The sequence below is a fragment of the Molothrus aeneus genome, unplaced genomic scaffold (genome assembly GCF_037042795.1).
Source record: "Molothrus aeneus isolate 106 unplaced genomic scaffold, BPBGC_Maene_1.0 scaffold_35, whole genome shotgun sequence".
Lineage (NCBI taxonomy): Eukaryota > Metazoa > Chordata > Aves > Passeriformes > Icteridae > Molothrus > Molothrus aeneus.
In genome coordinates this window covers 3,027,501-3,042,175 of record NW_027099016.1, presented here as the reverse complement: position 1 = coordinate 3,042,175, position 14,675 = coordinate 3,027,501, and the positions used below count along the sequence as shown (strand labels likewise).

General features: G+C 54.4%; 2 protein-coding genes across 2 annotated transcripts in view; one reads left to right on the top strand and one right to left on the bottom strand.

The window, feature by feature from the left end:
• LOC136570646 (zinc finger protein 135-like) overlaps positions 1-13,232 on the bottom strand; it is a 121,559-nt gene extending 108,327 nt beyond the window's left edge. Inside the window, exon 1 of the mRNA XM_066571093.1 lies at positions 13,185-13,232. Within this exon, the coding sequence (XP_066427190.1) occupies positions 13,185-13,199 (15 nt within the window). The 5' untranslated portion in view covers positions 13,200-13,232. The remainder of the gene's footprint in view (positions 1-13,184) is intronic.
• LOC136570607 (uncharacterized) overlaps positions 1-14,675 on the top strand; it is a 69,757-nt gene that overhangs the window by 52,833 nt on the left and 2,249 nt on the right. Inside the window, exons 6-9 of the mRNA XM_066571060.1 lie at positions 3,082-3,261; positions 4,145-4,147; positions 4,972-5,081; positions 7,061-7,158. Of these exons, the coding sequence (XP_066427157.1) occupies positions 3,082-3,261; positions 4,145-4,147; positions 4,972-5,081; positions 7,061-7,158 (391 nt within the window). The remainder of the gene's footprint in view (positions 1-3,081; positions 3,262-4,144; positions 4,148-4,971; positions 5,082-7,060; positions 7,159-14,675) is intronic.

The following is a 14,675-nucleotide window of genomic DNA, read 5'->3' as shown; positions in this document are numbered from 1 at the left end:
AGGCAGGAGAGAAAAGGGGACACAAAGACAATGAGTTGAGAAGGCGGCACTCTGCAAACAGAACTGCAATGGACTGAACATGAATGGGAAAGAAATCAGTAAGTCTGAGAGTTTTATTTGCTATCAAATACATCCCACACACCCAGCCCCACACAATCCTTATCCCACCACTCTAATTGAGATCCCACAACTCTAAATCTCCTCCCAACCCCATCTCAGCCTGGTGGCTGAGGAATCGAGTGAGTTTGGCATGGGATTGAGTTTTTTGAGGTGGGTTTGAGCCCTTTTGGGGTAAGATTGAGCTGTTTTCACTGGGATTTGAGGTGACAAATCCATCCCCCTTGGCTTTTGGACTGCAGAAAGAGGGAGAGGATAAAAAAATTAATGCAAAACGAAAAGTAGAAGCAGCCAGGTGTGCTCCCAACATGGATCACAGGGAATGTGAGTGACCAGGGCTGTGCCCAAAGTGCCTCCTCCAGTGGGGGATGGAGCTGGAGCAGCGCACGAAGCTCTGCCCGCACTCGGGGCACTCGCAGGGCTTCCCTTACCGGTGCCTCTGTTGGTGTCTGGTCAAGTGAGAGCTCCTGGAGAAGCTCTTCCCACACTGGGGACACTCGTAGGGCCTCTCCCCTGTGTGGATGCGCCGGTGGGTGACAAGGGTGGAGTTGTGCTTGAATCCGTTCCCACAGTCAGGGCATTGGAAGGGCCTCTCCTCTGTGTGAATCCAATAGTGCAGGAGGAGACAGGATAAATGGGATATACTGGGATGAACTGGGTTGGTGCTGAGGATGGCTAGGATCATACTGGCAGTGAGTGCCACTACACTGAGGCTCACTGGGAGTGCTTGTGAGCAAATGGGATCATACTGGAAGGAACTGGAAAGATGCTGGAGATAACTGGGGTACACTGGGATATACTGGGAGTGAGTGGAAGGAAAGTGAGGGTGAAAGAGAGCAACTGGAACCATGTAGAGCAAAACTGGTTTATTCTGGCAGAGACTGGGAGCATACTGGGTTCATCTTTGGATCATACTGGGAGTGACTGGACTAATACTGGGAGTGACTGAGTGTCACAGTGAGCACACCCTGCACAGCATCCCCCACACTGGGCCTGACTGGGAGCAACTGGGAGCAAATGGCATCATACTGGGACTCACTGAGTTGATTGAGGAAGCAACTGGAACCATGCTGGCGGCAGCTGGGACCATGCTGGGAGAGATTGGAAGTAAGTGGGATTATACTTGTGAAAAATGCATATTTTGTGATTGGCTTTTCGCAAATATTAAAATTAATAATATAGGTCTTGTGTTAGAAAGTAATGCTGTATTAATCCTCTTAAGTAGTGGGTTAAATATAGTTTTAGGTTATTAAAAACATGTTAAAATAGAAACTGTGCTTGGTAAGAGACTTTAAATAAAGGACTTGCAGTGAGATAGCAGCCACAGGACACCTAAATCTTTCAGAGAAAAATAATTTATTGCTCTCTTTTTAGAACAAATGAACTTCTTCCCGCCTCGAAGGCGCTGTTAGGATTCAGAGGAAGAAGGTGGCACTGACCAGAATCCCGTGTTTAAATGGAATTTATACATCATGTATGAAGTGTATGAATATGCAACAGGCTGTTGCTTTTAAAGGTTAATCCTTTGTTAACGGGTGTCCTTTTCAGGGCTTGTGCTGCCCAGAAAAAGGTACCCGAACTCCATAACACTTTGTATTTGTTGTCTCATATTGTCCTAATTCAAATTGTCCAAATTTTTATTAGTCTAATTGTATTACTATTTTTTATAACCATTTTATTACTATTAAACTTTTAAAATTTTAAAAACAAGTGATTGGCGTTTTTCACAATTATGGTAGCAGAGGATGGTTACCAACACCTCGCTGCCGGTGCTTTAGGAGAGTCAGAGTGGGGAAGGTGCCCCCTGCCCTCTTCAGCAGCCTCGCTCTGTTTGCCCTGGGGTGACCGACAGACGCAGGTTATGGTGGACAAAAGGAGACAATAAAACAAAGACAAGGGAAAAAGGCTCCCTACAACCGCGGCAATTGGCCCCCTAAGAGTAGTAATGTACACGAAGAACTCGGGAAGGAAAAGGGATTGGTAAGTATTTCTCGGGGGGGATGAATGTGAGTGAATGAGAGGCAGGCTGGTTGTGCCAGACCTGCCAAGTGAGTGCTGGAGTCTCCCATGCTGCGTTTCTGACTTTCCGCGGTAAGTGGCCAGTAAAGAGACAAAGTGAATGTTAAAAGGAGTGAGAGAATCCCCCGGGGTAACTGGGACTGGGTCTCAGAGAGGGGCTGGACCCCTTGGAGGAAGGGAGCAGAGGAGTTTCCTAGCCCAATCCACTGGGAAACGGGACAAAAGGGGCTCCTAAAAACCTGCTGGGTTGAGGGATAAGAGTGCCCAAGAGCATCCAGAATTAAAAACTGCTGGGTTGAGGGATTAATATTCCAAAAGCATTCAGGGTTAAGCAAAATTCTGCCGGATTGAGAATATGCTCAAGAGCATTGGGATTGGACAACACAGGTGGATTGAGGGATAAAAAAATGCCCAAGTGTTGGGGAAGATGAAACAGGAAAGCTTTATGAATATGATTGTCTGGCAAAAGATTTGGAGAATATAGAAAGTATAAGGAAGATTGAAATGAAAGCAAGCTTTGAGATCCCTTAGTTACTGAACAACTGGAAAACAATGGTGTGGCTGGCTGAAGGTAATCCCCTTTTGATGAAACAATTCCCTCTGCTTGCAGACAGGTCCAAGGATCAGAGCAGACCCTACCAGCTTGGCAGAAGGGGCCCAAAGAGGAGTTTTTAGGGTTTAAAATGAAACCATCCAGCACCCCCAATCTCCCTCCCAGTCACACCCAGCATCCCCAAACTCCCTCCCAGTGCCCACCAGGAACCCCCCAACCCCATCCCACCCTCCCCAGCATCCCCCAAACCCCTTCCCAGCCCTTGCCCATCCCCCAGGGCCTCTCCCAGTCCCAGCCCGGCTCTCTCCAGCTCCCTCCCAGTGGCTCCCAGCACAACCCAGTGGCTCTGCCAGCGCCCCCAGGGGCTCCCCCGTACCCCAGTGCCGGCTCAGGGGCTGCTCCAGGCTGACGTGCTCCACCTGGCAGCTGTAGGCGAGCCCGCGCCGGGGCGGGGTTTCCAGCAGCACCAGCAGCTGGTAGGTCCAGTCCCCGTTGGGGACCACGTCGGTGGCCACCACGTGCTCCGAGAGCTCCTGCTGGCCCTGGAACCACCTCACCTGGATGGCAGCAGGGTAGAAATCCATCACGGAGCAGAGCAGGCGGCCGGGGCCGGGCTGGGAGCTCGAGGGGGGCACCAGCAAGATGGACACGCTGGGGGGCACTGGGGAAGAGAGAGAGAGAGAGAGAGAGAGAGAGAGAGGACACACTGGGATCAGCTGGGGGGCCCTGGGAGAGAGAGGGGAGGGCTGGGATAGGCTGGGGTAGGACTGGGAGTGACTGGGAATAGACTGGGAGGGACTTGGAATGGACTGAGAATGGACTGGGACAGGGGTGGCACTGAGATAGGTGGGAGGGGATGGACGGGCACTGGGAGAGAGAATGGAGGTCTGGGAGTGAACTGGGACTGAACTTGGAATGGACTGGCAGTTGACTTGGCGGAGCTGGATGGGACTGTGAAAGACCGGGAGAGGCTGAGAGGTAATGGGAGGGATTTTGGTGGCACTGGGAGGAACTGGGAATGAAGTGCGCGGCACTGGGAGGCCGAGTCCGGGGCGAGGCACTCGGCCCTGCGCGTCTGCCTGGCAACAGATGAGTCATCAGAGAGACGCGCTCTGATTGGCTACAAAGCGTCAGCTTTACGCGTCGCTGAAATGGACGCGCGGCGGGGCACTGGGATGGACTGGGAGGTCACTGGAATGGACAGGAGGCCCCGTAGATGGGCCCAAGGAGGGCTGAGGGCTCTGGGACGATTCCCAGGGAGGTTTTGAGAGGCTCCAGGGTCATTGACAGGGCAGGGCCCAGGGGACACGCTCTGCCCCGCGCTCATCTCGGCGCTCCGTGAGGAACGGGGTGGGATACTCGTAGTTTTACCGACAGTACGCGTCCAACGAAGCCCGCATGTACTCCATCCACTCCGGTTTGCTATTCTTGTACCGGACCTGTTTCTCCCCATAGCGGGTGAGCCCCACGTAGCGCCGCACGTCGTTGTCCAACATCGCGAACTGCACCCGGTTGTAGACAGACCTCTCCATGAACCTCACCTTCTCTGTGCCGTTAATGAAGTGACATTCGGACTTTAACATGTACTGGAACACCCCTGTGACCGCAGAACTCAGGACCGGGGCTGCCCCCCCAGCACCCCCAGAGCTCCGGGGCCCACCCCGGATCCCTACTCCGCACTCCCTGTGCCCCACGGCCGCCACGAGACCCTCCTGCCCGCGCTGCCGCTTCCTCTTTGCCGCCCTTCGCCCACTTCCCCTTCCACATCCTCTCCCCTCCCACCTCCGGCCGCTCTCAAATCACTTTTGGGGTCCCATTTTCCCCATTTTCCCACAAATCCCCCGATCTCCAGCCCCCTCGGGCTCAGTTTTGGGGTCCCCCCTCCCCTTTTCCCCCCTTCCCCACCCTCTCCCACCCCTCCCTCCCCTCCCCCCACCCCTCAGCCCCTCCCGCTCTCCCTTTGGGGGGTCCCCTCCTCCTCCCCCTCCATTCCGGGCTTCCCCCTTCGCCGCCTTTTCCCCCTTCTCCCCCCCCCCGTCCCAGCGCCTCCCGCCCCCATTTTTGCAGAGCTTGCAGGGCCAAATGTCCCTGGCCATGTGTCCTGTAAGCAGCCCCCAGCTGGCAGAGCAATGGGCTGTGGGAATGGCCCTTGCTGAGCTCTGTGTCCCATCCCAAGGCAGTTTGGCACAGCCCGGCTCCTTCGCTCCACAAAGACTCTCTCCGTGTTTGCTGTGGCCTCCTGCCACAGACTCCTCCAGTTAAAGGCTGCAATGTCCCTTCAGGTGGCCATCAAGAAAATGAGTCTCAGAGGGCAGAACAGGGAACGAGCTGTGAATGAGATCCTGCTCCTAAAGGACAAGAAGCACCCCAACATTGTCAACTCTTTGGACAGGTGAGTGATTCAGCTCTGATCCCGAGCCCAGGCCCTGCGTTAACCTTTCCTGGCATCCGGAGTCTGTAGCCTGTTTTGAAAATGCCTGACCCAGCCACATCTTCCCAAACCAACAGCCTGGCAGTTCACTCCCTCCATGTGCTTTTGTTGCTTTGCTTTGGGTTTTCCTTCAAGTTGACCCTGTTTGCTGTGTCTCCCAGCAAGTGCTGATAAACCACAGCAGAAATTATTTCCCTTGGCTTCTTCTTCCCAGCCCTTTTCCGTTGCTACAGATGCCAGGAAGATCGGGTTCTTGTTTCCAGAAATGCCTCATTTGCCCATTTTTCACTGGCCTTGCCTGTTTCTGAAGAGATTTTCTGAAAGGGTTTCTGACTGCTTTTGTCCCAAGTGCTGCACAGCCTCCTCCCCTGGATAACCCTGGCAGTTGTGTTGCCTTGTTCTGGAGGGAATGGTGGAACTGATGAGTTCAGAAGCTGAACCAGCTGGGGCCAAGTGTTGTGGTTTCACATTGATCTGGGCTGTTGCTAAACTGCATTTTTCACCTGCTTGCCATCCAAGGTCTCTCCTTTCTCGCAGGTGTCTCCTTCCCCTTTAGACTGTGCAGATTCCAAGGGCTAGGCAGCCTGGCAGGAATGTCTCTCCATCTGATTCTGTCCTCACTGACAAGTCTCTTCCTCTCCTTGTCCTTCCTCCCCCAGGCAGTGAGCTGCAGACAGAGACCAGGGAGAACAAATCCCTGCCACAGAACATCGTGGAAGAGGCCATTTGGAACAGCTCCACAGGGCAGGAATCCAACGGGGAGGAAAAGCCCCCAGAGATCCCACACGAGGAGGGGCTGCAAACCCAGCCTGGGGAACTGTCAGGAGGTAAAAGCCTCCCTGTGCCGGGAAGGGTGTGGGGAATGTGAGAAGAGCTTCAGGCAGAGCTCAGCCTGTTCCTGGCGCCTCCAAAAACGGCAGTGCCAGATGCAGAGATCCATGGGGCTGCAGAGATCCCCCTGCAGATCCATGGGGATGCACAGATCCCCCTGCAGATCCATGGGGCTGCAGAGATCTCCCCGCAGATCCATGGGGATGCAGAGATCCCCCTGCAGATCCATGGGGATGCAGAGATCCCCCTGCAGCCCCCGGAGCAGCCACGCTGGAGCACGGGTATGCCTCAGAGGAGGCTGTGCCCCTGTGGCCAGAGGGGCCCCGCTGGAGCAGCCTGTCCTGGCAGGACTGACCCCGGGGCACAGTGACCCACGCTGCAGCACTTGGAGGGGGGCTGTGCCCCGTGGGATGGACTCAGCTTGGAGAAGTTCCTGGAGAAGTCTCCGGTGGGAGAGAGCCCAGGGTGCAGCAGGGGAACGACTCCTGTCCCTGAGCAGAGGGAGAAGCCCCGGGGCATGAAGTGAGCACGGCCCCATTCCCTGTCTCCGGCACTGCCGGGGTAGGAGGTGCAGCTGGAAGGAGGGAGGCGTGGGGGAAGGCTGGATTTAAGGCTCTTCACTTACTCCTCATTATCCTGCTCTGAGGTTTTGGAGTTTTCTGTCAGAAATCTCTCCCCTCCCCCACTCATCCACAGGGGTTTGGGGCGGTTTTCCCTTTTTGAGGGAAATCAAAGCGATGCCCTGATGGTCCTAATGAGGGGTAGGAGAAGTGAGGCTCCAGGGCTTCCCGCTGAGCGGGAGCCACCGGAGCCACCGAAGCCGCAGTTCCGGGAAAGCCGTGGAGGGAGGTGTGGAGAAGTTTGTTTGTGTTTTCAGCTCAATCCCCCCGGGCCCGGGCCCGTTCCAGGGCTGTTCCTCATCTCCGGCTCTGCCCTCACGCAGCCCGGGGGACCTTGAGAGCGCGGAGCGAGGCTGTGCCGTGTGCAGAGCCCGCCCCTGGCTGCAATTGGCCGATGTTGCCGTCAGTCGTGGTTCTGGCGCGCTGATTGGTGGGAGCGGGGCGGAGCAGGGCCCCGGTGGCGGCCTGAGGGCGGCCGTGGCTCGGCAGCGGCGCCATTGGCGGAGCGTCTGTGCGGGCCCGGGAGCGGCGGCAGCGGCGGGAGCGCGGTGAGGCGGCGGCGGAGCTGGGAGGCGGTCGCAGCGCAGGTGGGAGCCGCGCTGGGTTGTGCGGGGGCTCGGGGCTCGCTGCGGGCCTCGGGGGCGGCAGGGGGCTCAGGCGGGTTCGTTGTGCCGTGTCCGGCGCGTGTTGCCGCTGGCGTGAGGGCGCTACGGGAGCGGCTGCCCGCGGTCTCCTTGCGGCCGCTGCCTCGGCAGGAGCCGCTGCCGGAGCAGCGCTGGCTCGGCCCGGTTGCTGTGGCTGGGACAGAGGCGGCTGCCCCGTGCCCGGGGCTGTGCGGGGAAATTGACGTGGCCGGAGGTTTCTGTGCCCCGAGGAGACAGAGGAGTCCTGTACAAGTGACTTTATTGCTGAGCAGAGGGAGAGGCCGTGGCGCATTTGCCGTGCGCTCTCTGCCATTGTTGTAGTTCGCAGCCTCCTTTTTATCCTCATTTTCCCGGCCTCATCTCCCTCTCCTTTTGCCCACTGGCTGAGGTACTTGGAAGGTTCAGACTTCCCGATCCGCCAACTGCATGTCCTCGTTAATGTGCACCCCCACTTTTGTATAACAGCCGATATTCATGGCTCTGTTAAGTCTTTGTTCTGCTGGAAGTTGAGGAAATTAGCGGGACTTTCTGCGATCAGCAGTCCATGTTAATTAGTAACAATTATTGAAGCTGGTGGTTTCGCCCGTTACTTCCTGATCTACAAGTCCCTGGCCCCTCGCTCAGCTGCTGAATGAGCTGCACTCTCAAGGTGTGGAGCACGGTAAAAAGGTGAGAGTTGCTGTAGCACAGGAGAGGAGAAACAGCATTCGTTTAACCCATGGACTGACAGGGAGCCACAAAACCGTGTCGCATGCCCATCCTTTCCACGTTGGGACCAATACATGAGCTGCTTTTTTGTTTCCATTGTTTTTTGGTTTTTTTTCACCACTTTTCCTTTGTCATCTATTTGCCAACAGCAGTTTGAGTCATTGAATTTTCCACAAACTCCTCCTTTTTCTGCTGGAAGGTAATCTGATCCCATCCCATGGTGAAATGTTGTGTTCCTCATTTCAGTGGATTGCTCAGCAGGAAGGTCAGGAGCTGGAGCTGTCTGGATGGTTATTCCGAGGGCAGCTTGTAATCTAATGATGCCATTGAAATGAGAAATGGGTTCTGTGGCTCCTGATATGAATTGGTTTGGGTTCCCAGGGGCTGGTCCATGATGTTGTAGGATTTGTTCTGCTGGCCGTTCATCTTTTCCCCATTTTTGGCCGTTCTCTCCAGCCAGGGCTGCATCAATTGACTGCTTTTCTCTAATTTAATCATCAAATACTTGGATTCCTGACTGATTTCCCAGAACTTGTGGTAGCAAGAACATCTCAGTGCTCTCATCCACCTTATATAACACAGACAGTGACAGCACATGTTGGAGTGGGCAGAGGGATGATTCCCCCCCATTTATTTATAGTGAAGTTTTCCCAACATTCTCCATTTGCTGTTTCCCTTTGCAGCTTCACCCGTTTCTGTTGCAGGGTCAGATATCCTCACCCTGGGCTCTGCTTTGAGCTGTGCAAATTCCATCAGTGCAAGCAGGCAGAACTTGGGGTGAGGGGCAGAGGGAATCGGCCCAATTCCTGCCCCAGGCAAGAGACCCAGGTACATTGTCCAGGCTTTGCCCAGCAGTGTTCATTTGCATTTCTAAAGCTCCTCTGCAGGCTGCCTGGAATGAAGCTTCTCTTCCAGGGCAGCCATCTGGTGAGTCACATGTGGCCCCCCCAGAATCTGCTTCTCTGTTTGTTTTTTTCCTTTTCTTTGGTTAGGGTTTTTTGGTTTTTTTTTTGGTTATCAGGAGTTGTTAGTTTCTTTACACAATTTTTAAACAAGCTATTAACTGTTATTAATTAAATGGTCACCTTTAAAGCTCTTGTAATTTTTTCAGAATGCTGCCTAAAGGTGAACATCGAACAACCCATACCAAAAACTGATTCTCACACTTCTGTCCCAAACCTACCTGACAATATAAAGTAGGATTATTATAAAAAATTTTTCTCATGTTGTAATTTTGTCACTGAAACTGCAGGGAAAACAAAAACTCTCCAAGAATCTCTTTAGTGTTAGAGAGTCAAGACATTACTTGCTTCTGGCCAGGATGTGCAACAGAAATAATTTCTTTCACAAATAGCCTGGCTGTGCAGAGAAAATCATTCCTTGGCATGTGAGTTGTACTAGATTTTTCCTAAACTTTATGTAGTCAGAACCAATCTAAATCCACTGGTTTAATGTTCATTGCTTCCAAGTTGTGTAAGTTTTAAGTATTTGGTTTCTTGTTGGACCCGGATTTCTTCCCCTCTGCTGTGAATTCGGTCCACCCTCCTGGATTTCCTTCTCAGCCTTTTCCAGACCAGGTGTCTCCAGCTGTGCCGGGGGCAGTGTCTGGGGTAGCTGTTGGTTGCTGTTTGCTGCAGGGCGTTGATGTTTCGTTGCTGGTCGTTATCTCTGTGGGTGTCTTTTGGGCTATTCCCAGTCTGTGGAGATGTTGAACTCATCTCCCTTGAGTGGTATAACATCTCCTAAATAAAACCTTTAACATTTCCTTCCCAAAGGCAAACGTTTTGAGTAGAGAAACCTTTCTGAGCAGAGAAATAAGATTTAGAAGAAATGAACTTGGTACATTTTGCAGCAATGCAGTCGCAGTCAGCCCAGAGTGTGGGTGTGAGTGAGCCCCAGAGTGGAATTGTGCCGTGGTGCTCCCCAGCAGCTGTGGCAGTGCAGGCCCAGCCAGCGCTGAAGCTGCAGCAGTGGCAGCAAGGCTTGGCCGCAGTGGCTGGAGGTGCCAGAGGAGGGTGGCCAGGATTTCCGAGGGTTTGAGCAGAGGATCTGTGGGCAGGCCCAGGGGCTTGGCCCGCTGTGGAGCCCTGGCTGCTGCTGCGTTGCCTTCAGGGCAGGCTCAGTGGCGGCTCCCATGGTCCTGCTGCAGGCGGGAAGTGCAAATCTCCGGGGCTTCAGAGCCCCTGAGGCCAGGCTGAGGGGTCCCCCGTGTTCAGCTGTGCTGGCGGCTGTTTCTGGCCTCAGGGACACTTGGCATGGGCCCCTTGGCCACCAGTGGTGCTGCTTTGCACTCCTTAGGCAGGAGCCGATGTCTTGGCTGGGTGTTGGCAACAGCAAAGTGCCAGGGCAGGCTCTGTGCCAGCCCAGCTTCCTGTGGGAGAATATACCTTGATCTCTGATCCAGTGCTTGCTGAAGCAGTCAGAATTGCTTTTGCCCCCCTGTTAGGTGCCATGGTGTCAGCAGAAGATATTGAAGCCTTCCTGCCCAGGGCATTTCAGTGCCAGGCTCTTACAAGCACCCACAGCTCCTTGGGTTGAGCTGAGCATGGGGTGGTGACCTGCGCTTTGTCTGATTCCCCTTCCTTCCCTCCCCTGGAACAGGCTGTTGCTTTTAGACACCACTTGTCCTGGTTGCTTCAGAGTACTTTGGAGAGGCTCCATATCTGATTTTCCCCTTTTCCCTGGGGCTGCCCACACTTTTGGGTTCACTTCAGCATAGGCCTGGCCAGACATTTGACACAGAGGTACAACAGAACTGGCCTCTGTATCACCTTTTATAATATTAATTTGTGTTCTGAGTTTAGCGATCAAATCCCTTCCCAGTAAATCATGATAACAATTAGGAGCAAATAAAACTTCATGCATTTCAAATCCCTCTCCCAAATCTGCTAACAGTCATTGAATAAAACCATACATCTTTCCCACTTATCCCATCACTAATCAAACAAATTTTTAGCATTTTCCCCCCCGTAAGTCAAAGATTCCGAGTGAATTGAGAGGCCCCTGTGTCCATCAGGAGAGGCCTTCTCTCAATGCAGACCCACCTGAATGTTCTCAAGGGCTCCAGTGTGGAGGGTCCCTGGTGTGATGGGAGCTGTGACAGCCCTGCCAATCCATGTCCATCAAGGGGTGGACTTGCTGGTCCTGAGGGTGCTGCTGTCTGTGCTTGCAGTGTCCTTGTGCCCTGCAGCTGGAGCCCTGATTCCTTGCCAGGGGCTGTTTGGGTGGGCTGTCCCCTGCCGAGGAGGGCAATGCCTCTGCCGGGTGCTTGTGGCCGAGCCCGTGCCCTGGGTGCTGGGGCCCCCTTGGGCCCTGGGGCTGATCCCTCAGGGGCTGTAGGAACTCTGCCCTGGCCTTTGCCTTCAGCTTGGCCTTTTGCTGCTCCCTTCTTGCATTCACCTGCTGTGCCTTTGTGCCCAGCTGCTGCAGGGCCTTCTTCTGCCCCTCCTGCAGCCCCCCTCAGTGCCTGTGGGAGTTTGTCTTGCTTTACAAGACAGGTGTCTGCTCGGGAAGGCAGAAAAAGCCTCTCTTGGAATGGAGAATGCAAACCCCCTCCCTCTTAATTTTTACAATAGTGAAATCAAGGGTCTCTCAGGCAAAGCTATGGGAATAGGAACAGCAGTTCTTTACTAGTGTGTATAATAAAGCAAACAAACAACCACAGCTCCGGCAGTGACAACAAACAGAGCCCGGAGCCAGTCCCGGCCTTTCGGCTGCGGCGCTTTCCCCTTGGGTGCAGTTCCGGGCACGGCCGGCAGGGGCGCTGGTGGCTCCCGCGGGGCAGGGCAGCGCATCCCTGCCATGGGAACCTCTCTTAACGGAAATAGAGCAATCCCTTCATCTAACTCTTTCACTTTTTTACCTTCTATGGCCTTTCTCCTGTGTTTTTAGAAGGAATTTGGAGAGGGCTGCCTTTTAACTGAGCTCCTAGTGTTTAGATAAGGTGCTTCCTGTAGAGAGAGAGTTTTCCTGAACAGCCGGAGCTGTGGTTACCAAGGGGATGTAACTCGGAGCAGGCCGGGTTCAGGGGAGGATATCCCGCCGAGGCTCGGTGGGAGTGTGGGCAGGGTCTGCTGCCGGAATCGGCAGAGGGGGATCTTCCCGTGGAGACCGAGCCGGAGCGTGGGCAGCCCCCACATGGCTTATGGCGGCTGATCCGGCAGCTCCCGGCAGAGAAAAGGCAGGTGGGAGACCCCGGCAGCAGCAGCGGCGGTGCCCAGCGCAGCTGGCCCGGGCAGGGCAGCCGGGGATGGGATGGCTGGGACCCGCCCTCGGTGCGGTCGGCGCGGTGACCTCGGCCCACGCGGCAGGACAGAGCAACCCCCATCTTCCCCAGCATGGCCGGCAGAGCGGCCGCGGGCCGGGCATTGGGAGCAGGGCACACAAATTCACCGCCAGCGCCGGGGCAGGTGGAGCTGCCCTGGGCAGTGAGCCCGCACCTGGGATGGAAACCGGGGCAGGCGGAGCTGAGGCGGGCAGCGAGCCGGGACCCGGGACAGGCGCCTCGGCCGCGAACGGAGGGGGCAAGAGCTGCAGAGGATCCCACTCTCTTTCTGATTCTTCCTCTTGTTCCCTTCCCTTTCATTTCTCCTTTTTCTTTTTTTTTTTCTTGGGTGTTTCTGAAACTTCAAAGATTTTTATTCTCCTAAAATCTCCTGTCTAACCTATGGCATATTCTCTTTTTTCTAGATTAAATGGGTGTTTTTACAAATAAATCCAGAGCCTAACAAATCTAAACTTCTGCTTGGATACTTTGAAATGGTCAATGAGCTAACTCACAACCTCCTAATGTTGTTTTTCTCACCACCTTTTTATTTATCCTTTGTCAAATTAAGCATCTTTCAGTAACTTGCTTTGCTGCTCTAAAAATCCCAGTGCACCCATAGTTCCTTAAAAAATGATCACACAAAGCTTGAGTACCCCAGTGGGTTTTTTGATGCATGTCTTCTAATATTTTCCTAGAAGCACATTTTATTAAGTTATTGTCTTCCATCAAGAAGTTTCCATTTCCCTGATTTATCTTGTTCACTTCCTATCTTGTTTAATTCTTTTTTCTCGGCATTCCTAAACTTTGGAATTTCCAGTTTTTCCTGGTTTGGAGTTAATATTAACATAACTCTTCCAGCTCCATTTTCTGCTGCATCCTTAGCTTTGTGATGTGGCCCCAGTTTGCCCAGTTTGCCTCTCCTTTGGCCCGGGCCGGGTTCCCCCCGCCCGCAGCGGCTGGGAGCAGCCGAGAGCCCCGCGCTGCCCATGCCGACCTGTCCCGGCTCCATCGCCGCTCCTGCCGCGGGCTGCGAGGGCTGCGGGAACGGGCACCGAGGGTGTGGCTGCTGCTGGGGGAGGAGGAGGAGGCAGGGAAGGGCAGGGATGAAGGGGGAGGAGGAGGAGGTGGGGTTAGGGGGGAGGAGCAGGGGGAGGAGGGATGGAAGAGGAGGGATGAAGGCAGAGAGAGAGCTGCGATGGAAGGAGGAGAAGGAGGTGGGGTTAGCGAGGAGGAGGAGGGGGAGGGATGGAAGAAGAGAAGGAGGTGGAGATAAGAAAGAGGGCCAGGAGGAGAAGGGGGAATGGAGGAGGAGGAGCTGAAGGAAGAGGAAGAGGAGGGATAAAGGCGGATGGAGGCTGAACTGAGGGAGCCAGGCCGTCGATCCCTGCCTGAATTCGCAGCCCCCACCTGTGGGATCATCGCCCCCTCCCCATCGCGCCGGTGAGCGGGGAGGGGGAGCTCGGCCCGGATATCCCGGGGGGTCCCTGGGTTGGGTTTTTGGGGGGATGTTTGGAGAATGAAGAAGTCCAAGGCTGAGCGGAAAAGGCCCCTTGGGGGGACATCGGGGGGTGGCGGTGGCGGCTGCCGGCAGAGGCAGCCTGGAGGAGCAGAGCCCTGTGTGCCTCAGGAGCCCAAAGTGGGGAGCCCAGAGAGGGGGGAGCGCCGCCATTGGCGGGAGCCCCAAGAGCCTGGAGAGGGGCAGGGGGGACTCCTTGGAGCTGCTGCAGCCCAGAGCAGAGAATGAGGGGAGAAGGGAGCCCGGGAGCCCAAACAGCCCCGGCATCCCGAAATGGGGAGAGCGAAGCGGGGGGAGCTTTTGGCATTGCTGGGACTGCCCGCAGCCTGGGCAGGGCGGGCACCGAGGAGAAGGGGGACCCCCAATCCAAGCGTGACCCCAGCAGCTGGGACAGGGGGGAACCCCAGAACACCAGAGGGGAGGGACCAGGGACAGGGAACTCCTGGGAGGCTTTTTCAGGGCTGAATCTTGGTGTTTGGGAGGTTTTTCTGGAGCCCAGATGGCCGCTGACTTGTAGAGATGGAGTCGGGCAGAGGGACCTTCAAATTCAATGTGTGTCGGGGAAGATGAAACAGGAAAGCCTTATAAATATGATTGTCTGGCAAAAGATTTGGAGAATATAGAAAGTATAAGGAAGATTGAAATGAAAGTAAGCTTTGAGACAGCTTAGTTAGTGAACAACTGGAAAACAATGGTGTGGCTGGCTGAAGGTAATCCCCTTTTGATGAAACAATTCCCTCTCCTTGCAAATAGATCCAAGGGTCAGAGCAGACCCCACTAGCTCAGCAGAAGGGGTCCAAAGAGGAGTTTTTAGGGTTTAAAATGTAACACAGTATGGTGATGTAATGATTCTTACAGGCTGTATGTAAATGCTATAGGATTTGTATCTTGTACTAGATTGGTTAGTGAGAAATAGAATATTCAACACAGAAGAAGATTTATTGTATTGTAACGGGAACCTCACTCTCT